The sequence below is a fragment of the Musa acuminata genome, chromosome BXJ2-1 (genome assembly GCF_036884655.1).
Source record: "Musa acuminata AAA Group cultivar baxijiao chromosome BXJ2-1, Cavendish_Baxijiao_AAA, whole genome shotgun sequence".
NCBI classification, from domain to species: domain Eukaryota; kingdom Viridiplantae; phylum Streptophyta; class Magnoliopsida; order Zingiberales; family Musaceae; genus Musa; species Musa acuminata.
In genome coordinates this window covers 7,397,973-7,422,817 of record NC_088338.1, presented here as the reverse complement: position 1 = coordinate 7,422,817, position 24,845 = coordinate 7,397,973, and the positions used below count along the sequence as shown (strand labels likewise).

The window sequence follows — 24,845 nt, the reverse complement described above, 5'->3', positions numbered from 1 at the left end:
TTTCTTTTTGCAATGATAAAACTATAAATATAAGGTTATGATCTTTGATAAGCATATCTAAGAAGATTAGACGAATGTTTTGAGTGTAAAACTTATCGAATATAAATTTATCGAATGAGGTTTATGCTGTGTTTGCTGTCTTGTTGTGGAGGCATCCCTCCCTGAGTGCTCCGGATCATCTGTCACGTCCGAGCCAGCAACGAAGCGGCGGGCAAATGTGTTTGAAAGCTGGCGGACGCGGTCCCAAAGGCGAGACGATGACGGGGGAAAGAGGGGCCTTGTCGTCTAGACCTCGTTAGCCGTGTTTGCTGCCTTGATCGTGATAGGCATCTCTATCCGACTCCCGACAGTCACCTGTCTCAGCCGAGTCGTCAACGATGCGATGGCTGACCGTTAATTGCTGGACAGCGCGGTCCCACACAATCGACGAATGGAAAGGGACGTCCATCCCTGATCCGTGGCTTACCCGAAGCACCGAAGCCGAACCAGCTTACCTGACCCGTCGTTGTCCCGTCTCGTACTTTTCTTTTTATTTTCATTTTCATTTAAATATGCCCCACAAGAAATCAAATCCCGCGTCTTATATCAAAAGGCCGAGGCACTTGAGGAGAGAGAGGGAGAGCAAAAGATACCGATCGGGTTCAATCCTTACCTTATACGCCAAAACATTAAAAGCCGCCGCCCCCAAATCCCTCCATCTCGCTCTCTCTCTCTCTCTCTCTCTCTCTCTCGTGCTCGACGTCTTTCGTTTAATTTTCCCTTTCTTTTCCTCTTATTATTTTCTTAGGGCAGAGCGAAACCCTAAGCTCCTCCGCCGCCCCCAAAGCCCTCCATCTCGCTCGCTCTCTCGTGCTCGCGTCTTTCGTTTGTTTATACCTTTCTTTTCCTCTTATTATTTTCTTAGGGCAGAGCGAAACCCTAAGCTCCTCCGCCGCCCCCAAATCCCTCCATCTCGCTCGCTCTCTCGTGCTCGCGTCTTTCGTTTGTTTATCCCTTTCTTTTCCTCTTATTATTTTCTTAGGGCAGAGCGAAACCCTAAGCTCCTCCGCCGCCCCGTCGTCGAGATGTCAGCAACCGGCGCGGACACCAAGCCGGAGGAGGGGGAGACCGCTGCCGTGGCGCCCGCCGCTGGGGAGGTCCTATACGGCGGGGGTACCAACTGGGACATGCTGGGCCAGATGGGGACCCCAATGCTGCGAACCTCGTCTCCCCCACCAGGCTTCGCCCGCTCGTCGGCGTCGACATTCGGTTGGTGGCATCTGGTTGTAGTGAGTGCCGTATCCTTTCCCCTTTGTCCTTCTGTTTCCTTCGACCCATCCACGTTAAATTCTGAAGGATTGTTTACTTGAGATCTTACTTGATGCGCTCTGGATAGATTGATTGTGATGTTCGTGGTTCTGGATGCAGGACGGATGTGCGTTGTCCTTATTTCAAAACGCTTGTTCTCCCCCACCAGGCTTCGCCCTAACGCTGCCGTGACTCTTTTCTCTCCTTTTGCCCATATTTCAAAACGCTTGTTGTCCTTATTCGTAGAAAACGACGCCAAAAAGGCTCCGTCCACAGTGATACAAAGGACGTTTATGATGCCTTTAAAACTTTTCATTTTTAGAAGAGTTTTTAACTTAAAATTGAAGAATAACTTAGAGTTAATATTTTATGGTTTGATATTTGAACTTATATACAATGAAGCGTGTTGTTGTTTTTTTTACATCTCTAACGTATACCTTGTCCTGAAGTGAAGAACTCGATGCTTCATTTCTGGTTGCGGTCAGATGGAGATATCATTGTGTGGACCATGATGTCAGAATACTTGCTACTCAGTTTTTTACTATTCCATCATGGAGATATTGTGACTTAAGACTTGAGCGGTGCAATCTTAAGAAGACCATGATGTCAGAACAGGACGAAGGCGCGGGTGTTTGAATTCACCAATCCACGTCAACTCTGCCAGTCCGTTCTCCTCCGTCTCCTCCATTCCCATCTTCGCCACCAACGGGCCATCCGAGCCTCTGCCTTCTCAATCAGATCCATCTGACGATAATGCTGCACCCGCTACAGCTACCGCCGGGGTTGTCGTCTGTGCGATGCACCATCTGCAAGTCCATCTCCTACGTGTCCAATTCTTGGGGTGTCCCAACGCCTCCGGAGGCTTCTCATCCCCTTCTGCCTCCTGGCTCCCTCCCGCACCCGTCGCCATCGTCGGGGCTATCGCCGCCGCCAAAGCCGGGTGGTGGTGAGCTAAAGAAAGCGGTGATTTGCAGGGTCACGGATCGGGATGGCGGGGCTATTGCCGCCACCGAAGCTGGGTGGTGGTGAGCGAAAGATAGCCCCGCCGCCGAAGCCGGGTGTCAGTGAGCGAAAGAAAGCGGTGATTTGCGGGGTCACGGATTGGAACACGCCAAACGTGCTTATGGGGTGTATAAATGATGCCAAGTGTATGAAGTACCTCCTCATCAATCGCTACAGCTTCCCAAAATCCAACATCATCATGCTAACAGGTACTACTATGATCTTTCCTATCACCATTCACAACAACAGTCGATCAATCGGTCTCTCTCAATTTGGTTCGTTTGGTTCCAGCCATAATCATTGTGAGCATAATCCCTTATATAAGCTTCTGTTTCTGAGGTCTTTCCTAGAAATTGACGTCATCTATACGAAGCATGTTAGTGGACGTAGTTGTAAACGTGCAGTTTATCTAGAGCTTAAACTCTGGATTGGTTGTGGATCTACCAGATAAATATCAATTACCCAGGTAATTCGCTATGCAGATACCCGGTTCATTATTTCAAAAAAAGGGGAAATTATAGTTGAATTGGCACCCCTAACATGAATGATTAGAGCTTGTGAATCTTCTTCCTCTGTTGGATTTATCAAGGATTGCCTCTTGATTGGTGGACTTAGCTAGGACAATGGTGAATGAATATTAAGATGTTGCATATCAAAAGGAAGGGAAAAAGACATGGGACTGGTGCCTATGAACTGAATCATGAGTTGCGATCATAGATCGGAATGCCCAGAGAGCTAGTAGATAATTCCATGAATCAGAATGTTTATCATTAGTTTATAACAAAGGAAGAATTTGTTCAAAGAGATGCTTATGGCCGTGTTTGTATGTTCATCACTTCCATAATCTTGATTCTTTTTCAACCATTATGGCATCAGATTGATAATTTTGTGCAGCAAAGCAATCCATAATCTTTTTTTGGTAAGTACAAAGCAATCCATAATCACTTTAAGTGGTGAATAAAGCAGCTTTTTTCATTAATTTTGCAAAAGATAATTGTGCTTTTCTTGGCACATCTTCTTTGATGCAAAGATGAGTATTGTAGACTATCTTGCTTCGATGACATTTAAGCCCATTTTAAACTTTATGGCATATACATTTTCATTGTAATTTTTAAATAGAAACCTGTACTTGTTAAGCCAGTTCCTACTTGTCACCTGGAATTGTTGTATCCTTGTTTCCTAAGATATGAGATTCTTCGAGCAGTTGAAGTCTATCACAACAAGTAGAAAAAGTTAATGGGTCCTAGTTCGTTATGTTAATGGGTCAATGCAATGGTGTAGTCTTCTTTGATGCATGCTAGAGAAAGAAATGGCATATTGATGGAAGAAAAATCTCACACACCAATGTCAAAGAAATCGATAAACCGTCAGAAGATGTTTCTCAATGTCAGTCAAATCAAGCAAAACAGATGTAAAACATGTGCATATTCAATGACAACAGAAGACACTTTAAGTGCAAGAGAGAAGGTACACATTACGGAGAAAAAGGTTTTGCATAAAGACGAGCATTAAAGTAGGTTCTGTATGGACAATTACCGCAACTCGTCTTTCTCTGCTCAGACGAGCGTTAAAGGATGTTCTGTGCTTGAAGATGTAAAGTGGATGCTTCTGAAGTGGTGTCCTCCGAATGCTAATGCTGTTAAAGTATGTTCAATGGGCTGTTGCTTCTGGTGTTTGGAACGTGACAGCACTGACTTCGTGGTAGGGTGCTTAAGGGAGGTTTTTGGTTCGCGGGATGAAGAGTGCAGTGTGGAGGTTCCTCTTATGTTGCGGGGAGAGGCTGTTGTTCAGCATTCTGTCTTCAGTTTTGTCTCAATACAAGTTAATCTTCTAAGATTGCTGGTTGATGATGTCTTCCGTTCAAACAAATGTCTGAGTCTGCGGTCTAAAAAACGCTGCAGCACTGCTAGATGAAATGAAGCTCTTGGGTGAAGTTCCAAGCAAGCCAAGTGAGTGATTTTCTTCTTCATTACACCTTCCTGTATAATACTCATTTTGCATAAATGTAATATTTGGTGGATGTATGCTCATTTACTTAAGATTTTTTTTGTTTGTTCATTCACTTGTTGTTGAATTGAAGAAAATATTCAGCTTACTTTTATTTGTAGGTGCAAGAAAGGTGTTAAATTCTGAGCTTTGGCATGCCTGTGCTGGACCACTTGTATCATTGCCTCAACCTGGCAGCCTAGTATACTATTTTCCACAGGGACACATTGAACAGGTTCTTTTCTTTCTGTTCATCTCATGTATTGTGGATACGGATTCTTGTCTTGTCTTTATATCATCTTTCCTGGAGATCACCTAGCTCGGAATCTTCGGCAGCAAAATGACATTCAAAAATTTGCACAAGCATTTGTTAATAGAAAAACAGACTTCAAATTTCTTGTCTTATTGATATTTGTTGTGATTTGACAAACAGTTTTTTCTCTGTCCAGAAAGTTTCTAACAAGCCTAGATTAACACTTGAAGGATCTGGGTTAAGAATGAAAGACTAAAATTTTGGTAGAATGGCTTCTTCTGCATGTTAAAAGTTTCAAAACTTTGATTCCTATTATGATCGGAATGCCATTGATAATCACATATGTTAGGCTGGATTAAATGCAACTCACATTTAGACATTACATTTCCAAACTAATTTTTATTGGTTAGATTTGGCTATTTTTTGATTTATGGGATGGATGTTGTCAAGTTTGCTTGAAGCCATCATTTCTGAGCCAAAATAAGATATTGACCAAGTTATTGTTGGGAAAATTGAAAGCTTTTCATTCTTTGGTTTGTTAATTATCTTCTGGCTTCTGGTCAGGTGACTTCTTCGACTAGAAAAGTGGCAAACTCACAGATTCCTTCCTACACAGATCTCCCATCTCAATTTATGTGCCAAGTTCGCAATGTTACACTACATGCGAGTATACTAGGTGATGTTGGTTTCTACTATTTCTTTTTTTAAAATATTTATGAATACTTGCTTTTTCTAATTGGCACATATTCGTAGGCTGACAAGGAGACGGATGAAATATATGCTCAGATGACCCTTCAGCCAGTAACTTCTGTAAGATTTTCATCTTGCTTCTTTGAATTACATATTTTGATACTTATGTTTACATTCTTGGAATCAGATTTCTCTTATAATAATCATTGATCTTCCCTAGACAGCTTTTATGTTGCTTTATAAAAGACAGAGAATCCAAAGTCATGCTAGTTTCCTTGTGAATTGATGTTTTTCCCTTAGATGTTGGAGATCGAGTCATAACATATTGTAATTCTACGTCTGTGTGCAAGTTAATCTTGTTAGTTATAATGAGGCTTCTCTTTTCTTGTGGGAGAATTCGATTACCACTTATTTGAGTTTGAGAAGGTTAAATTATAAGAGTGCAGCAAAAAAGTGTGCATTTGTTGGTTCCTAATATTGTTCTCCAGGACTTGGAGTTGAGAGAAGATGTTTACTAGGTGGATAAGACCTGAGTGCTTCACAGTGACTTAGAAGCTTGCATTTGCAATGCACCACTTCATGCAACACTATCATGAAGATATGATGGCATTATAGTGAAAATTAAAATGTACTATTTGAGCTATTAGTTCAAGAGAGGATTCGTACTAGTATTGTGATTCTTATCTTTCTCTTTTCCTTTCAGGAAAATGAGGTCTTTCCTATTCCAGATCTATGTCATACTAGATGTAAGCACCCAACTGAGTTCTTCTGTAAGATTTTAACTGTAAGTGATACTAGCAAACATGGTGGATTTTCAGTACCTCGAAGGGCTGCTGAAAAGCTATTTCCACAGTTGGTGAGGAGTCGATTAATTTTCTGCTGACTTTCTATTGGACATGCCTTTAAACTTGCTTATATTTCCCAGGATTATTCAATGCAACCTCCAAATCAGGAACTTATCGTCAGGGATTTGCACGATAACTTGTGGACATTTCGACACATCTATCGTGGTAGGAGGATAGGCATATTTTGAGTTACCATTACATCCATGGTTTTATACTTGCTAGCTAATTCCAACTTTCTCATCTTAGATGATTTCCTGGAAATTCAACAAATGGTTTAAGCAGGAATATCCTGCATTGTTATGTCCCATACTCTTGTGCTCACAAATAAGCATTTTCTGCCAATATATAGTTCCTCCATTTTGCATTTATTTATATTGATACAAATGTTGTAAGTAATAGAGTGCTTTCCTCTTCTTTCCAGGACAGCCGAAGAGACATGTTTTGACCACTGGATGGAGTCTGTTTGTGGGTGCAAAAAAGCTTAAAGCTGGTGATTCTGTTTTGTTTATCAGGTAAAATGGCAGAACATGAGGAAAATATGTTTCTGATTGTAATTATATTACAATATGATCTTGGTATTGGCTTTTCAAATCCTAGAAACTTGGAAATTATTGAATGATTGTTCTTTCAGTGCTTTAATTGTTGTATTCTACAAGATCATCGAAGATATATAGTATAGATTTCTCATAGCCTGTGTCCAGGTTCATTACATATATAGAGTTATTCTCCGAAGTTCTTACAGAATAATTTTCTTGGTCTGTTCAAAGTTTATCTATTCTATTCTTATATTAACAATTGGAAACTAACGTGATATGTGCTGGTTTTTAAGACAACGTGAGGGTTCAAAAAATATTTTCCCAAGGACTTCCTATGATTATGCTGTTTTGGAGATGCCTTGTTAAAATTTTCTTACTTCCAATAGTTTCACTGAAATTTCAATTACTATGAGTGTGAAAGTAACAAATTATTGACGAGTTCAGGTTGGGAAAAAAATCAAAACTTGAGTTAGGTATGTGCCCTAGTCGGACAATATCAAACATACCATATAACTGCCACATCCAAGAACCCAGATATGAATCATGGTCATTGTTGTAGGTTGAATAAATTCTGATTTTATTTTTATATTCTTCTTTTAGTGAACTCAAACCTTACCTTGTTGGAAACAGATGGACTGTTGAGATGCTGGTTTTATTTTGAAATGTTTTAGTAGTTTGCTAATATAATTAATGTAAGGGTTGTTGGTAGTTATTTGATGGCACGACCTGCTTAAGGTGGATCTATGAACACTTTTCTGCCTGCATAGATTTTTGAAGATGATTTCTGTGTCCATGTCACCCAATCTTGACTAACTCTTATTGTAAGTTTGAGATCAAGCAATGCAGGTCCCTGTCTCCTAATGATTTGAGGCATTTCTCTAGAATAAGGCTTGCTGGTTTATCCATCCATAGTGTTGCAAAACCTTCTTTGAAGTTTGGTAGAGATTTCTTTATCAACAGCTAGCTCTTCTAGGCTGATAGCAAATTTGCTATAGTTGTTCCCACTTCCCAGTCTCTTGTGCCTGTGAACTCCAAAATGTCCATTTCTAATCAGTGTGTTATATACCCTATAGAAGGCTTTCTGATATTCTTGATGCACAACTTAATGAATAAAGGGTTTGCAGATCCATTATAAGCTAATCCATGCCATCAAACAATTATAGAGGAGTCTTATGAACAATTGTTGTTCCGGAAAGGAAACCTACTGAAAATTGTGTAACTTTATAACAACGGCATCTCCTGTTAGTTTCATTTATTCCCACAAACCTGGTTTGATTTGGATTTTCAATTTATATATCATATGAAGTTAACTTACAATTTTGTACTAATCTCTTCTAAATGAATCTGCACCAACCTGGTCTCATCCTGATTATTGACTCAGAATGCAAAGCATACCTACTAGTCCACATTTTTGATAAAATTAAGAAAGCACAAAGATTTGATCTGAGTGAGACCTTGATCCATTCAACCAAATCTAACAGTGACCAAGTAATTATGATCTGCTTCGATCAAATGCCTGAAGGTGGAGCCAATCTGGTCTTAGAGCGAGGGTAGTATTTGTTGGAACATACATCTCAAACAATGGAGCTGGTCTCAGATCTGTTTGTTCGTCCCTCATCTAGGTTGGTTCAGGTCCGTTGGATGGGTTGGAAAAAAAATGTCTCTCCTATGAAAAGTCATCAATTTGTGAGAAGAAAAATCTGAAATGATTTATTCTTTTCAGACTTTATTATTAGTGCTCAAGTACGGGGAACAAGGAAGCGGGCATTACCATGCTTCCTTTATTAGATGCTTGTTATTATGTGCAACCAGAACGTAGGCATCAGATATTTTTTATTATCGTCGTTTTGCTAGTCGGAGCACAATCAAGCCTTGGGCAGCTTGACACATGAATAATGTATAGCAAATTCATTTAATTGGAATATATTGGAAGTTTATGCTTATGTAGAAGGTCATATGTTAGGAATTGCTATTTTAATAGTTGAAGATTTTTGGTTTTACTTGATGTATATACATGCACACTTTGAATTGCTGTGTGGGGCTAGTTCGAGCATTTTAACTTTTGGAAAAAAAAAATCATCACCAGAAACTAATGAAATGTGTAGTGCATGCAGGGATGAGAACTCGCAGCTACTCTTGGGTGTTAGATGTGCCAACCGTAAACTAACAGCCCTGACATCATCTGTACTTTCCGCTGACAGTATGCATATTGGTGTCCTTGCTGCAGCAGCTCATGCTGCGGCAAGTAGGAGCCCATTCACTGTGCTCTATAATCATAGGTACATTGTTTTGCTCTTGTTTGATCACCATGTTTTAAAACTTTGAGCTATTTTTGTTCTTGATTCTTGTTTATTAATATTTCTTTGTTTTTTCCTCAGAGCATGTCCTTCTGAGTTTATAATTCCTATGACCAAGTATCATAAAGCTGCATATACCCAGGTATCAATTGGGATGAGATTTGGCATGATGTTTGAAACTGAGGTGTCAAGTAAACGCAGGTTGTTTTCCTATCATCACTTTGTCGTCTTGCTGTTGATATGGTAGTTGTTGTTGTCAGTTCAAGTATAGCAATTGTTCTATGGGATCAAAGCATAAATATTCTTTTGTTTGTGATTTCGAGTATCAAACTGTGCATAGTATTTATTGATTCAATCATGAACCAATATTATTGTTTAGTATTGTTTCATTCTACCTGGTATGATTACCATACCAAGCATACCAACCAGATTTTAGAGTTAAAACAGGGTGTACTGAGTGATAGACCTACTCCATGATCACCTACGTTCAATTTCAAGATATATTTTTTTATATTTTTTTCTTCGTTTCTTTGCTTCCTCATATATGTTCTTTCTCTCGTGTTCTCTTCAACCAAACCTTTCTTCCTCCCTCCTCTTCACCTCGTTTTCTCCCTGCCCTCTTTATCTTCCTATTTCTCACTGGTCCATGTCAGACAAACACATGCCAAGAATCAGAATGTCGATACATATCGGAACCATACTGGTCCGGCTGCTGATTGGTAGTAGCACCAGACTGTTATTTTAGTAGGCCTTGATGATTTCTGTAATGAATCCCATGGTTCATTGTTTTCTCTGATGGATCTCTTTTATTCTTTTGCCACTCAATTTGTTATGATGAAAATTAGGAATTTCTAAATCTTCAGAAAAGGCTTAGTTTGACCTATTGGTTCAGACTGCCAGTGATGTATTTTTACTCACACCTAAGTAGACCAAAATCGAACTTCTATTTCCACTGTCCTTAGGTGCTCATTATTTGTCAATCACTATTGCAGTGCTATACGTAGTTTATTATGATGCAATATGTCCATTGATTTGACTCACAAGAATTCTCTCCAGGACAAGAAATCCAATTAACTGTACATGCTATCTTTATTATTGCTTCCAAATTGCGTTAGTTAATTTTGCTTAATATGCAGAAGCACAAGATATAAATAAATATAGCTTCTTTGGTTTTAGCACATGGCCATTCTCAGGCTCTCTTCATTTTGAGGCATATGCCTTCTTTTCAAAGCTGCCACTTCTCCACCCAACAGAACCTAATTTACCATTATAGACGATGCCCTTTGTTTGGTGGAAAGTTTATAGATTAAGTTTGGAAGAAATCTTAAATAATTTTCTTTAGTGGAAAGTTTATACATTCGTTTAATTAGGCAATTATAGTTTTCTGAACAAGATTATAGGTAATGATATGCTTAGCTATTTTCCAACTGCTTTGCCTCGATGACCATGGGGAAAATTTCAAGTGATATGTCTATATGCTTAGAAGTATGGGTATGTATAAACACGAATTTTGATCATGCTGCCTAAATGTGCTCGACAATAATTATTTTCTTTGGTGCTTAAGTTCTACAAATTCAGTAAACTCATTATGTACCATTTATTGACCTTTTTTTTAATAGGAATTAACATCCTGAAATGTGTTGCTTGTTCTTGTAGATACATGGGCACAATTGTAGGTATCAGTGATTATGATCCTGTCAGATGGCCTAATTCAAGGTGGCGAAACCTGCAAGTGAGTCAGATTTTGCTCATGCATTTACAAAAAAAGATCAATGTTGATGATTGAAATTGATTGACTTCTCCTTTTGCACTAATTTTGTGTTTCCAGGTGGAATGGTATGAACATGGTTATGGAGAAAGACCTGATAGGGTCAGCTTATGGGAAATTGAAACCCCAGAAAGTATTTTTGCATTTCCTAATGTAACTTCAAGTTTAAAAAGACAATGTCTTCCTGGATATGTAGGTGAGTGTTTTTATATTGCTTGGAAGAGAACTCTTTGTGGCTTTTCTTGTTTTTAACCTTAAGTGACAAAGAAAATTGCTATCATGTTGATTTCTATGTGATTTTCTTATCGTAGCACAGGTGGGAACCAAAGATTGATGTAGAACTTGTTTGTGAAATTCTATTCTCATTGCAAACACTTTTTCGCCTTGAGATATATAATGTGATCTATCCAGCCCATATTTTGGTTCCTAGGAATTTTATTTTGTTTAATAATGCACTAAAATTTTTGTCAAATATTTTATTTCAAAATACAGCAAAATATAACTTTTCGTTTTTCTGCGGACACCTAGCTAGAAAGGACCAGGAAGCCTTAGCCCTAAGATTTACTGGAATAGAAGATACTAGATTGATGTGTGCTGTGGAAATATTTCCAATTAGTTATGTTCCTAATTTTCCTACATTTGCTATAGTACCGTTTCAACAATCATTGCATCATGAAGTGTTATTTATTTGCACCAGTGACATTTCTGGTTAGCAAAGAATCTGACAAAGTTAAAATGTTGTTGTTATCATGCAAAATGCACTCCACTAAAATTTTATTAACCAACCATAGTTCCCGAGGGTACATGTGCAAGTTAATGCTTTGATGGGTCAAATATGTGATTCTTTTCATAATGTCATACTGCTCGGTTTGTAACATCCTGATTATTTTGCTTATGTGTTGCAGGTCCTGCAATAAACAATCAGTTTGTAAATTTGAACCCATTTACAAATCCAACTGAAGATGGAAATGTCGACACACAGCACTTCTTCGCTGGTTTTGGGTCAGAAAATTTTTCGAGGCTTCTTAACAAGCCTTGTAATCCTAATTGTGATGGCCTGCTTGGACATCACCAGTCCATATATGCCGGTATTTTGCAGAATGTTAGAAGCTGTGAACTCTCAAGAAGTTTCTCAGTAATTATGCCAGCACTGCATACAATGGGAAGTTCTACTCAGCGGGAAGTAGTCACCACAGCAGCAATGCAGCACAATTTTGAGCCCACAGAGACATTTCAGCTCTCTTGCATTTCGGATTCTGGAACACCCCAGTGCATCACAACAGATATTCAAGAATATTTTGGCACACAATTAAACTCTCTAGGTGATGAGCTGCTCGTCCAAGGCATCCTTTCATCTGAGGTTCACGACTTGGATGTTCAAGGAGACTGCACTGTGTTGCAGGGTGTATCTAACTCATATGGGATAATGGACTTGTTCGAGGAGAGTAACAACCAGGGTGAGACAATTGGCCATCTCCATCTTGACCCTAGCAATGAAAGCATGGATATGGGCCATGTTCCAGGTGCAGCCATGGACGGCCTCAGTCCAATAGGATCTTCCAGGTTTCAAATTCCTTCTGTGATGCCAGTTTGTAATTTCACTTCAAATCAGGAATCAGTGTCTCACATTACTTCAACAAGAATGACAGACTCAGTATTCTCGCTACAAGACGTCCCTGACAGCTCTGCAGGTACATCATCTGCCATCATAGCTATGAATGATTGCAGCTTATACCATGGTTCCCGGAAGCAAGCATGTCAACAACCTTTAAGAACATACACTAAGGTGGAGTACTAGTTTCGAATATTGGAAATACTTCAAGAATAAACAAAACAAATTATCTTTTTTACTAATAAAGTGATGACATGTTTGTTGAACAGGTTCAAAAAGTAGGATCTGTTGGAAGATCAATTGATGTAACACGCTTTAGTAATTATTTTGAATTGAGATCTGCAGTTGCCTGCATGTTTGGATTAGAGGGACAACTGGATGATCCACGTGGTTCAGAATGGAAGCTTGTTTATATTGATTACGAAAATGATTTTCTTCTGGTTGGGGATGATCCTTGGGAGTAAGTGTTAACTTTCCTTTTCCTTTTTTCCATGCAATTGCTTTGATTCATTAATAACCCAATAGGCCCAATAAGATTCTTCTTTTCTGAAATATGTTTTAATAATATTATTATTTTTTCATATCTTTGTAATTTGTATATAAAGGTGATTTGGTTTTCGCTATATTCTTTTTTCCATCCAAACTTAGTCTTGTGGTGCAAACCCACAATTAAGGAAACTTGAGAGTACCATCATGTGAATCATAGAGCTTTTGGTTTCAAATGTTTACTCGGTCACTCAACCAAATGGTTAGGTTTCTAGATCAACTTATCTTTCTTCCCAGACAAATTTTACTGAGCAACCCTACCCACATTGGCTTATTGATTTACTTACGCAGTTATTTTTTGTCTTTGGATTACTTTCCATTTTAAGAGTAAATAAGGGTGTGCACTGACGAGCCATGTCAAATTTTGTACCTTAAGGACCCTTGTTTACATAAACATCGCATGCCAATTCAAGAATATTGTGCTGATTACTGAATCACCAATGCAAGTTCGACTATTCAATTTGATTGCTTTTGTTGCACCAAGTCATGCTTCTTGGATGGCGAAGCTGCCAGAATGAACTAGTCTTCCTCCCCGAGCTATGAAGCTGGGGAGTCATGGTTGATTGCATGATTTCAGCAAAAACAGAAAGGAAATTTCCTGCCATGTCATGGTCGATAGCGTCCTAAACCATCTTGGTTGTCCTCTGATGGGATAAAGGTCCTCTCCAGGGTGCTGAACTATGGTAAGTGCAGCCTTGTTGTGCCAGAGATGCATGGCTAGTGGTGTCTGCATTTGCTTGGATGGCCCCAAGAATCCTTGTTGTTGAAGCACCAAGAAATGAAGAGAATACTGGAAGTGGAGAAAATTATAGTGGCATCTTTAGGGTACATAGTCATAATGGTTCCTTGCATATCTTTAGTCCATTGTCATTATAATTTTCTACTTCCTCTCTCTCTGTCGCTCTCTCTGAACATAGTTATTGATAGTGTTATTAGGACAGCCATTTTATACCACAATTTGAGTATCTTGGTATCATTGCCGAGAAATGTGCTAGAGAATAGATGTTTTTGTTTTGTGTTTCGTAAATGTTCAGTTTTCATATAATCATAGTTTCGTAAGTACATTTCAAGCATCGTTTTATACGGTGCCAAAGCCAATCTGAAAACGATAATCTCATTGGTGTTTTAATAGGTTGACCGTCAAGTCTTTCATTACTTCATGTCTTGCTCATAAAATATCCACTCAAGGAATGATTTATCATGTCTCTCTAATTGCTAACAGTTGATTGCTTCTCTGCACCCGTAGGGAGTTCATAAACTGTGTCAAATTTATCAGAATTCTATCACCTTATGAAGTGCAGAAGATGAGCCAGGAAGGCATGCAGCTGATGGATGGTTTTGCATGTACCATCAAGTAGAAGGAAAGGCACCTCTCGAGACATTGCTCGCAATAACCATGCAACTCAGAGAATGAAGCAAAGACATAAAATGTTTCCCAGTGAACTATTTGTATTTTTTTCTCTCCCCTCCATGTTGTATATTATTTGCTCTTTTTCGTTCAAGTGAGAAAAGGTTATGCTTATTGAAAAGCTTCATGTAATGAATGAAGCATAAATCTCGCGATCACTTGAAGCCCATAAATGATGGATATTGTATGGAATGTAAAACCTAAAGGGTTTAATTGGTGTGGGTATTAGCGTAAGCAGTGGTTCCCTACTGTTATTTCTTACCGAAGGAAAGAAAGAAGACACTCAATGGAACAATGTTGTGAAGTATTGAATGTTCATGTAACTTAAGGATTCCATTCCCATGTTTGCTGTAAAATTGGTGTTTATGATGGGTGTTACACTTTCTGGATGTTACCAGCTCCTACAGCTATCTGCCCCCTTTGACATGTCTACAGCATATGAAGTTGAGCTACAGTCTTCCAAATACGGCAAAATGGTTAATCAACGAGTAACCAATGATTGATACACAAGCTGAATTGAAGACAATGCGGTGCAGATTTGCTCCTGTAAGCATAGAACAGTTGCTTCTTTCTTTGCATCACCTTCCTAATTAACGTAATTAGTGACTTTACACTCATAATTAGCCCCATGTTTCTCTTATTTTGAATACAGCAAACGACCAAACCTGTTGGATGCAATGACGGGCCGACGAATTGGGTCGGCATGAATCAAAAGAATCGACCCATCACCTGTTCCCCGGCGAATGCGACGCAGTTCGACTTCTCGCTGGCTTCTGCAGCACGGCCGAGAGACGTATCTGCGTCTTCCCCGATGAGCTCGCGTCGGCCTTCTCGCCCACCACCCATTTCAGTTTCTTGTACCCGAGACTCTCAAGTAGTCTTGTGACCGTGCGCTTTCTGTCGTCGTCGGCGCAGAGGTAGTTGTCGAGCCAGAACAAGCCGCCGGCCCTGAGAACCCGATCGATGTCGAACATGAAGAACTCGAGCGCCTCGGTGCGGCTCGCCTGCCCCAGCGACGGGGCGCCGCCCTCGTCCAACGCGTTGATCGCGTGCACCAGATCGAACACCGAGTCGTAGAAGGGAAATCTCTGAGCCGGCGAGAGGAGCAGCGGGAAGAGGCCCCGAGCCGCCACGAACTCATTCATCGGCTTTCCGCCTATCTCGAGGGTGGACGTCACCACGGTGACGTTCCTCTCGGCCATCCTGGCGGCGAAGTTAGCAGCTCCACCTCCGATGTCGAACCCGATCCGGATCCCGCCACTGCCCAGAGCCAGGACATCGTCGATCAAGAAGTCGTTTTTACTCCTGGGTTTCACCCACATTTGCTTGTCGATGCCGTAAATGCCGGCGCCGGGGTTCTTGGCGCCCGGGTTCCAGAGGGACTGGGCGAAGGAGAGGCGAGGACTGGCGGCAGAGGAGGCTGCGGGGCGGGAGAGGCAGCGGCGGCGGGGAAGGGGCTCACACGCCTTCGCGACGAGTTTCTGGGGAAGGAGGTAATCGTCGGTGGGGCATGGAGCGGCGGGCCTGTAGGACATGTAGCGGGCGAGGAGCTCGGCGGCAGGGGAGCGGGCGCAGGAGTGGGCGACGGAAGCGACCATGTCGGTGATTCCAGAGCGGGCGTCACGGCCGAGGGGAAGGGGGTGGTGGGCGAGGAAGAGCTTGAGCTCGGAGGGGAGGGAGGACTTGGAGGTGTCGAGAGTGTCGTACCCTGCGAGCTCGCGCTCGATCATGTGGAGGCGGCGCTCCGAGGCCTCGATCTCGCGGACGATAAGTGAGACGTGATCAGATATGACGGAGACGTTGCCACGGCCGCCGCCAACTCCAGGGTGGTGGCGGAAGAAAGCAGGGGCGGCGGAGGGGGAGGGGGCAGAGGTGAAGGCATAGAGGGCGAAGAGGTTCGTAGTAAGGACAGAGGCAAGCATCAAAAGGTGAACAGCGGAGGAGCAGAGGGTGGCGCGATAGAAGCGGCCGGTGCCGTCACGAATATTGAGCGAGACGGAGCCCATCGCCGACAGGCAGTGGCGAGGCAGTGACTCCTTCTGGCTGCTGCTGCTGTTGGTTTCTTCTCTCGTTCACACGCACACAGTAGCCACCACTACCCGCACTGTCTCAGCCGCGGGGTTTGAGTGGTGAAGCGGCGATCGTTGTCGGTTTCCGTTACCCTCTCTCTCTCTCTCTCTCTCGTGGGTTTCATTAACTTCAGTAACCACGTATAATAAACCATATTATACGCACCGCCGAATCTAATGTGTTCCTTAAGAGCGCTTTAAATAACAATTTAACGCATACACTCCTTTGCTATACCCACTCTTCTACCCGTGTGGTGATTGCACGTAGGAAAGAAGATTATGCCTCCGTATCAGTGTTCGGGCGTGTCTTTGGGTTTATAAAGCTAAGAGGATATTCCTTTTGACTCAGCAGAGACGGTAACGTTACGGAAAACAAGTCATAAGGGCGATGGGGAGAGCTGTCGTCCACTGCGCCGTTAATGTTGGCAGTGCGTTCGCGTGCCACCACCGTCACCATGGGATTCATGGAAGCACTGGAACACACACCCATATATTTCTCTCTTCGGATCAAATCGGTTCCTTGTATCTGAACATTTTACTTTCTTTCTCAAGTATTCATCTTTGTCTTGATAGCATTAGACGTACTGTGGTAAAACCTCTCTCTTTCTTTTCTTCATGGAAGCCAAGCTCCATTTCCTGCTCCAGTCTTCTCTTTCTGAGATCGGAAACGAGACCTGCGAAGTAGTAGTACACCGCAACCTGACGATGTCTTGTGCCTGCGTCAGTGAGCACTGTGAGTGTTTTGAACTCTTCCAATGGTCCTGGGTATCGTTGTAAGTGTTCCACCGGCTGTCAAGGCAGTCCCTATGTCGCTGATGGATGCCAAGGTCTGCTCTCCGTTCCCGTCGTCTCTTCTCCGATTAGTGCTGCTCTTGGGCATTTCATGATTGGATCCAATGCTGCTAGATTGCAGACATCGACGAGTGTGCTGATAAAGATCGATATCGCTGCCATGGCATGCATCCGCCGGAACACGCTCGGTGGCTACATCTCTTGCTGCCCGGAGGGCACACACGGCGATCCTCTCAACGGAACGCGCACCCCAGATCACATACCTCGCTTGACAGTGAAGGTGATTATAGGCAAGTCTTTTCTTCTACCATGAACTTTCCCTAATAGATGTCTAAGCAATTTAGACGAGGAATATATATATATATATATATATATATATATATAAGTAACGAAAATTTTGTTCTAGTATAATTATTGGAGATTGCTATTCACAACCCTTTACTCTGTATAATCATTAAAAAATAATAAAATATAATTTTACTAAATATGATTATTCAATCACCAATAGGACCTTTATTTTGCACAACCTTATTAGGTTAGAATATGATATCTTCTAGGATGCAAATTGACTTAGAAGATGATATCTTCTCGATGTTTTAAGTTTTAAAAATATTAAATTAATGTAATAAACATACAAAAAATATTTCTTATTTTCTCATCTTTGATCTTCTAATAGTCCCATTTGATTATCTATCTTTTTTTCATTATTTTGCATCATCGATGATGAAAGATTAGTCGACTATAGGAGAATAAGAAGGGGAAGGAAGAAAAAGAGATTGCATGAAAGGAGTTGGAAGAGTTTGTTAAAATTAAGTGAGAAGTTGAGTGTATTTAAGCTCATTACATAGGGATATATGATAGGAAAGATATTGTTAACCTATTATGATCCAACACATGGCCTCCGTGTGATTGCAAATCGGTACAAAGAGGGATAGGATCTACACCTATGCCCACATATACATAAATCCAAAACAAACAGTTACAAACTAACTCCCCCTTTCACCCCTACGTAGATAAAAGTCTAGAGAAATATTGTAAGAGGCGGTTAAATGTTGCCTCTTTAGAGAATATTCCACCACCAAGTATAAAAAACGTAGATGTTGTTACTAATTTTTTTTTTTTTTACTTTTGACCTCTTTCCGCCTCACTTATCATCTCAGGATACTAACTTGGGCATCAAAGGGATCATGTCAGGAAACTCATTCTCAATCTCGGACTTCGTTGAGGCACACTAAGGAACATGATTACACCTTGGCAGTACCTTAATTACACTTTGCCATTTCTTGCACATAAAGAATAGAATCAGGTTGGGCTGATTAGGATGTCAATGATATATTTTTGAAACATTTGTTGCTATAAGGAGGGCTTGATGTCATAAAATACTCGATTGTCAATCCTCTTAGTGAACATAAGCGAAAAAGCTTTGCCCTCGACTCATAGTACTTTTATTTAACAAGGACAATAATCATCATTTTCACATAATGATATTTCTACCTCGATGGAAACACTGATGAGGTATTGATATTTGTTTAATACCTAGGTCTATCATCCTTAGAGATGACCCCGAATGACTTGCTCATCCATGTTGAGGTGTTCTTAAATCTTACATAGCAAGGACAAATATTAATGAGGATGATACAGGTTGTTGCCCCACTCTTGCCCCAGTTAACACAACTAGTGGCACCACTAGCCAACCGCAGTCCCCAGTTCCTCCAATACCCATTGAGGCTCCTCCACCCGACGTGGTGCTGACACCCCAAGAGTACTTGATGCCTGTTCAACCCCCAACCAAGGGGACATTTCGAACCCCAACTATAGAATTCAATAAGCCACACCACCCCCAGTCTACCATACTCAAGTTTGAGTTTCAATCAACAGACTCAATGGAAAACTCCCTTGAGGCTCAACTACACTAAATGGACCAATATTTAGAGGTGATGTAGGTCGATCGCCCTTCATCCAGAAGATCTAGGAAGAACCTATTATAGCAAGCTTTTGACTACCAACTCTAGAAGTGTTCGATGGTGGTGTTGACCCTATAGAACACACTGTGACTTTCCAAACTTGGATGTCTCTATATAGCACCTCATATGCTTATAGTTTGAGTTGTCTAACACAAGAATGGTACCCCCGCCTGAAGTCATTCATTTCTGTTGGGAAGAAACCTGTTAATGCGGAATAATTCTTTTCCCTCTTTGTGTATCAAAATAGGTTCATCATCAAAATACCAACTTGATATCAAAATGCTAATATCAATCAGCACAGCATAAACAATAGAGCAATAAATCAATCACACAGTGAAACCAAATCTTTTTAACGTGGAAAACCTAATGTGGGAAAAACCACGGGACCGTAGTCCACCTCAAACTTCCACTATCAATAATAATGATAACAGGTTTATAGTAGGTCTTCTTTAGAATAATTAGAGGATCAGAATAACATCAAGATCATAGATCTTGGCTCAAGGATAGCATATCTTCATCACGTAGGATGGATCTCCTCAAAAGAGAATTCTAGGTCTCACAGAATGGATATCGCAGGAAAGTACCTTAGAGAGGGTAAACTGTAGATCAACATCGTTAGGATTGTAGAGTTTGCTGCAAGTCTCCACATAAAATTTGGGCCGAAACTGACAACGTTTGGCCACCGATTGTCAAGCAGAAAAACTCAGAAACCTTACTTTCTCTCTCTATTTCTCTCTCCTCTTTTCTCTGCACGTCGCCGCACGCTGCACTCTCACTGTGCGCACACACACACACCCTGCACGCTGCCCTATTATGCACTTTCTCTCTTAATTACTGATTTGGGCTCAATAGACCCAATTGTCCAAGCCCACATATGGGCTGGACCCAACAATTCTCCCCCTCCAGCTCATATGGTGGGCTGTACCAAGCCCGCTCTTCGCCTACATGCTTCGAGCTTCTCCTTAGGCAAAGACTTTGTCAACATATCTGAACCATTATCATTGGTATGCACCTTTTCCAACTGTAATTCTTTCATCTCAAGCACATCACGAATCCAGTGATATCTCACATCAATATGCTTGGATCTAGAATGGTATGTTGAATTCTTGGAGAGGTGAATAGCGCTCTGACTGTCACAGTAAATAGCATATCCTTCCTGTTTCAAGCCCAATTCCTGTATAAACTTTTTCATCCATAAAGCTTCCTTGCAGGCTTTAGTAACTGCTATGTATTCTGCTTCTGTGGTTGATAGAGCAACACACTTCTGTAACTTAGACTGCCAAGAGACTGCTCCTCCTGCAAATGTCATCAAGAATCCCGAAGTGGACTTCCTGGAATCAGTATCACCTGCCATGTTTGCATCTGTGTACCCTTCTAACACAGGTTTATCATCACCAAAACATAAACACAACCTGGAAGTACCTCTTAGATATCTTAATATCCATTTCACTACTGCCCAATGTTCCTTTCCAGGATTTGAGAGAAATCGGCTAACAACTCCAACTGCATGAGCTATATCTGGCCTAGTACAAACCATAGCATACATCAAACTGCCTACTGCAGATGAGTAAGGCACTCTGGATATTTCTTCTTTTTCTTTCTCACTTGTAGGATATTGTTTTGAACTCAGCTTGAAATGACCTGCAAGTGGAGAACAAACTGCTTTGGCTTTACTCATGTTGAATCTTCCAAGAACCTTTTCAATGTAAGTCTCCTGAGATAGCCAAATCTTCCTTTTCTTCCTATCACGAAGAATCTTCATGCCAAGTATTTGTCTCACCGATCCTAAGTCTTTCATGGCAAAAGACTTACTTAGCTCTCTTTTAAGCTTTTCAATTTTTCCAACATCATGGCCAACAATCAACATATCATCAACATATAGCAGTAAAATAATAAAATCATCATTTGAAAATTTCTTCATAAGCACACAATGATCAGATGTGGTTCTATCATACCCTAGGCTCATCATAAAGGAATCAAACTTCTTGTACCACTGTCTAGGTACCTGTTTGAGTCCATATAAGCTTTTTCTAAGCTTACATACCAGATTTTCTTTTCCCTTGACTTTGAAACCTTCTGGTTGCTCCATGTAAATTTCTTCTTCTAAGTCACCATGAAGAAATGCTGTTTTTACATCAAGTTGCTCAACTTCTAAATTCAAGCGGGCAACCAAACCAAGAACAACTCGGATAGAGGACATTTTCACAACCGGAGAAAATATTTCTTCAAAGTCAATACCTTTCTTCTGACTGAATCCTTTCACAACTAGTCGTGCCTTGTATCTTTGTTGTGAGCTATTATTTTCAGTCTTCAATTTATAAACTCACTTATTCTTGAGAGCTTTCTTCTCTTTGGGCAACTTTACCAAGTCATAGGTGTGGTTCTCAAGCAAGGATCTCATCTCTTCTTGCATGGCTTTAACCCACTCACTCTTATTCTCATGTAGAATAGCTTCTTGGTAAGTTTCTGGCTCTCCCCCGTCAGTAAGCATAACATACTCATGTGGAGGATATTTGGTAGAGGGTTGTCGCTCTCTAGTGGATCTTCTCAATGGAATCTCAACTGGTGGTGGAGGTGCCTGTTCAGTTGGTTCAGCATCATCAACTGTAGGTGTATCATCACTAGTATTCTCACCACAATCTTCTTGTTCATCTCCCCCATGATCATCATGAACTACAGGTGAAGGAACTGGACCCAAACTCCAAGGAATATAAACAGAGGTTTCTGGCTTCTCAACATTATCACCATCATCAAACAATTGGTCTTCAAGAAACACAACATCTCTGCTTCTAATAATCTTCTTGTTCACTGGATCCCATAATCTGTATCCAAACTCTTCATGACCATATCCCAAGAAGATACATGCTTTTGCCTTATTATCAAGCTTGGACCTCTCATCTTTGGGAATATGAACAAATGCTTTACACCCAAAGACTCTCAAATGATTATAAGATATATCTTTTCCTCTCCATACTCTCTCTGGAACATCACCTTGCAGAGGAACTGATGGAGAAAGATTTATCAGGTCAACTGTAGTTCTCATAGCCTCCCCCCAAAATGACTTTGGTAACTTGGCGTGGGAAAGCATACACCTAATCCTTTCTTCAATGGTTCTGTTCATCCTTTCTGCCACACCGTTCTGCTGAGGAGTTTTAGGAACTGTTTTCTCAAGCCTGATACCATGGAACCTGCAATAATTCTCAAAAGGACCCCTGTACTCGCCACCATTATCTGATCGAACACACTTTAGCTTTCTGCCAGTTTCTCTTTCAACATTGACATGAAACTCCTTGAAAGCATCGAGTACTTGGTCTTTAGATTTCAAAGCAAAAGCCCACACTTTTCTAGAATGGTCATCAATAAAAGTAACAAAATAAAGAGCACCTCCAAGAGTTCTAGTTTGCATAGTATAAACATCAGTATGAACTAAATCAATAACATCAGATCTTCTAGATGATGGATATGTCTGAAATGCAACTCTATGTGTTTTTCTAGCTAAGCAATGATCACAAGATTTAAGAGATGTACCTTGCAACTCTGGTAAAAACTGCTTTCTAGCAAGAGTTTGAAGTCCCTTCTCGCTGATATGTCCAAGCCTCTTATGCCAAAGATCTATACTTTCACCTTTTCGAATTGCATTAATCTCTCCTTTGTGTAGCTTAGCTTCCATGACATAAAAAGAGTTCATCTTCTTTCCTTTTGCCACAATTAGAGAACCTTTAGTGAGTTTCCATTTACTTTCACCAAAATAATATGCAAAGCCCTCATCATCAAGTCTACCTATAGATATCAAGTTAAGACGAATATCTGGAACATGCCTTACATCTTTGAGTATCAATTTGCTCCCAATACTGGTCTCCAAGCAAATATCTCCAATACCCACAATCTTAGATGTACTATTGTTTCCCATTCTGACATTACCAAAATCACCAGCAGTGTAAGATCTAAAGAAATCACCATGAGAAGTAACATGAAATGAAGCACCAGAGTCAATTACCCAATTACTGTCCTGAGCTACAAGGCTAACACACCTTTCATCACAAACAATAGTGATATTACCTTCAGCAGCAACTGTATTGGTCTCTTTCTCATTTTTCTTCATTTCATTCTGTTCTCGCTTCCAAAACCTACACTCTTTCTTCATGTGACCTGGCCTATTACAGTGAAAATATTTGATATCTCTTCTAGACTTGGATCTTCCTCTATAACCATATGGATTTCTGCTATGACTTCTTCCACGTCTTTCTTGTTTTTTAGTAACAAATGCACCAGAAGAAGATTCACCCTGTTCTTTCCTTCTTGCATCTTCATTTAGCAAACTGTCTTTAACCATATATATGGTTAGAGTCCCCTCTGGCGTGGAGTTACAAATGGTCACCACATACGTTTCCCAACTTTCTAGTAAAGAGCTGAGAAGTAATAATCTCTGCATCTCATCATCTATATTCATTTTCATAGCAACCAACTTGTTTGCAAGACTCTGAAATAGGCTTATGTGCTCAACAATGTTACCACCATCTTTATACTTCAAATTTACAAGCCTTCTGAGGAGAGAAATTCTATTTCCCACTGTCTTTTTCGCAAAGAGATTTTCTAACATTTGCCAAACAACATCAGCTCTGATTTCATCTGAAATATGCTCATGCCAGTTTATATCCATCCATTTTCTAATATAGGCAATAGCTTTTCTATGTTGAACTTCCCATTCTTCATCGTCCATAATAGAAGGTTTATCTTTAACCTTGATAGGCTTATACAAATCTTTGCAATAGAGCAAATCTTCCATCAGACGCCTCCAAGTGGAATAATTTGATGAGTTCAATTTAATCATACCATCTGACTGCTCCATTTCAATCACACAAGAAAACTAGCACTAAACAACCTGATGCTCTGATACCACTTGTTGGGAAAAACATGTTAATGCGGAATAATTCTTTTCCCTCTTTGTGTATCAAAATAGGTTCATCATCAAAATACCAACTTGATATCAAAATGCTAATATCAATCAGCACAGCATAAACAATAGAGCAATAAATCAATCACACAGTGAGACCAAATCTTTTTAACATGGAAAACCTAATGTGGGAAAAACCACGGGACCGTAGTCCACCTCAAACTTCCACTATCAATAATAATGATAACAGGTTTATAGTAGATCTTCTCTAGAATAACTAGAGGATCAGAATAACATCAAGATCATAGATCTTGGCTCAAGGATAGCATATCTTCATCACGTAGGATGGATCTCCTCAAAAGAGAATTCTAGGTCTCACAGAGTGGATATCGTAGGAAAGTACCTTAGAAAGGGTAAACTGTAGATCAACACCGTTAGGATTGTAGAGTTTGCTGCAAGGATTCTCCACATAAAATTTGGGCCGAAACTGACAACGTTTGGCCACTGATCGTCAAGCAGAAAAACTCAGAAACCTTACTTTCTCTCTCTATTTCTCTCTCCTCTTTTCTATGCACGCCGCCGCACGCTGCACTCTCACTGTGCGCACACACACACACCCTGCACGCTGCCCTATTATGCCCTTTCTCTCTTAATTACTGATTTGGGCTCAATAGACCCAATTGTCCAAGCCCACATATGGGCTGGACCCAACAATTTCCTCAGAGATGTGCAACCTTAACGCTTGACAACAACTCTTCTAGGACTCCGATAAGGGGGACAAGGGGGAGAAAGAGACACTTCCCTTACTGGGCCTCCACTAGCAATGTCCCGTTCCTCCACACCGCCTTACCCCCCTCGCTTTCCTCTGGGTATCGCTGTTACTTACCAATCGAGGG

The 24,845-nt window shown here is 40.7% G+C and overlaps 2 protein-coding genes across 6 annotated transcripts; one reads left to right on the top strand and one right to left on the bottom strand.

The window, feature by feature from the left end:
* Positions 1–609: 609 nt before the first annotated feature.
* On the top strand, positions 610–14,449 carry LOC135598707 (auxin response factor 11-like). 5 transcript variants are annotated; one of them, XM_065092931.1, is made up of 16 exons: positions 610–1,268; positions 1,408–4,238; positions 4,398–4,510; positions 5,093–5,204; positions 5,282–5,338; positions 5,922–5,964; positions 6,037–6,074; positions 6,144–6,228; positions 6,485–6,575; positions 8,714–8,878; positions 8,978–9,097; positions 10,553–10,628; positions 10,725–10,860; positions 11,570–12,450; positions 12,546–12,736; positions 14,119–14,449. In XM_065092931.1, exons 5-16 carry the CDS (start codon positions 5,315–5,317, stop codon positions 14,234–14,236), a joined length of 1,968 nt encoding a protein of 655 aa, XP_064949003.1. In that variant the 5' UTR covers positions 610–1,268; positions 1,408–4,238; positions 4,398–4,510; positions 5,093–5,204; positions 5,282–5,314; the 3' UTR covers positions 14,237–14,449. The 5 variants fall into 5 exon arrangements, with proteins under 5 accessions (XP_064949003.1, XP_064949002.1, XP_064949005.1 ...); XM_065092930.1 differs by having other exon boundaries at positions 5,922–6,074; XM_065092933.1 differs by lacking the exon at positions 6,037–6,074 and having other exon boundaries at positions 611–1,268.
* A 148-nt stretch (positions 14,450–14,597) lies between these two features.
* LOC103993126 (probable methyltransferase At1g29790) lies at positions 14,598–16,381 on the bottom strand. The gene has a single exon (XM_009413082.3). The coding sequence runs from the start codon at positions 16,234–16,236 to the stop codon at positions 14,956–14,958; it is 1,281 nt and encodes a 426-aa protein (XP_009411357.2). The 5' UTR covers positions 16,237–16,381; the 3' UTR covers positions 14,598–14,955.
* Between the last annotated feature and the right edge of the window lie 8,464 nt (positions 16,382–24,845).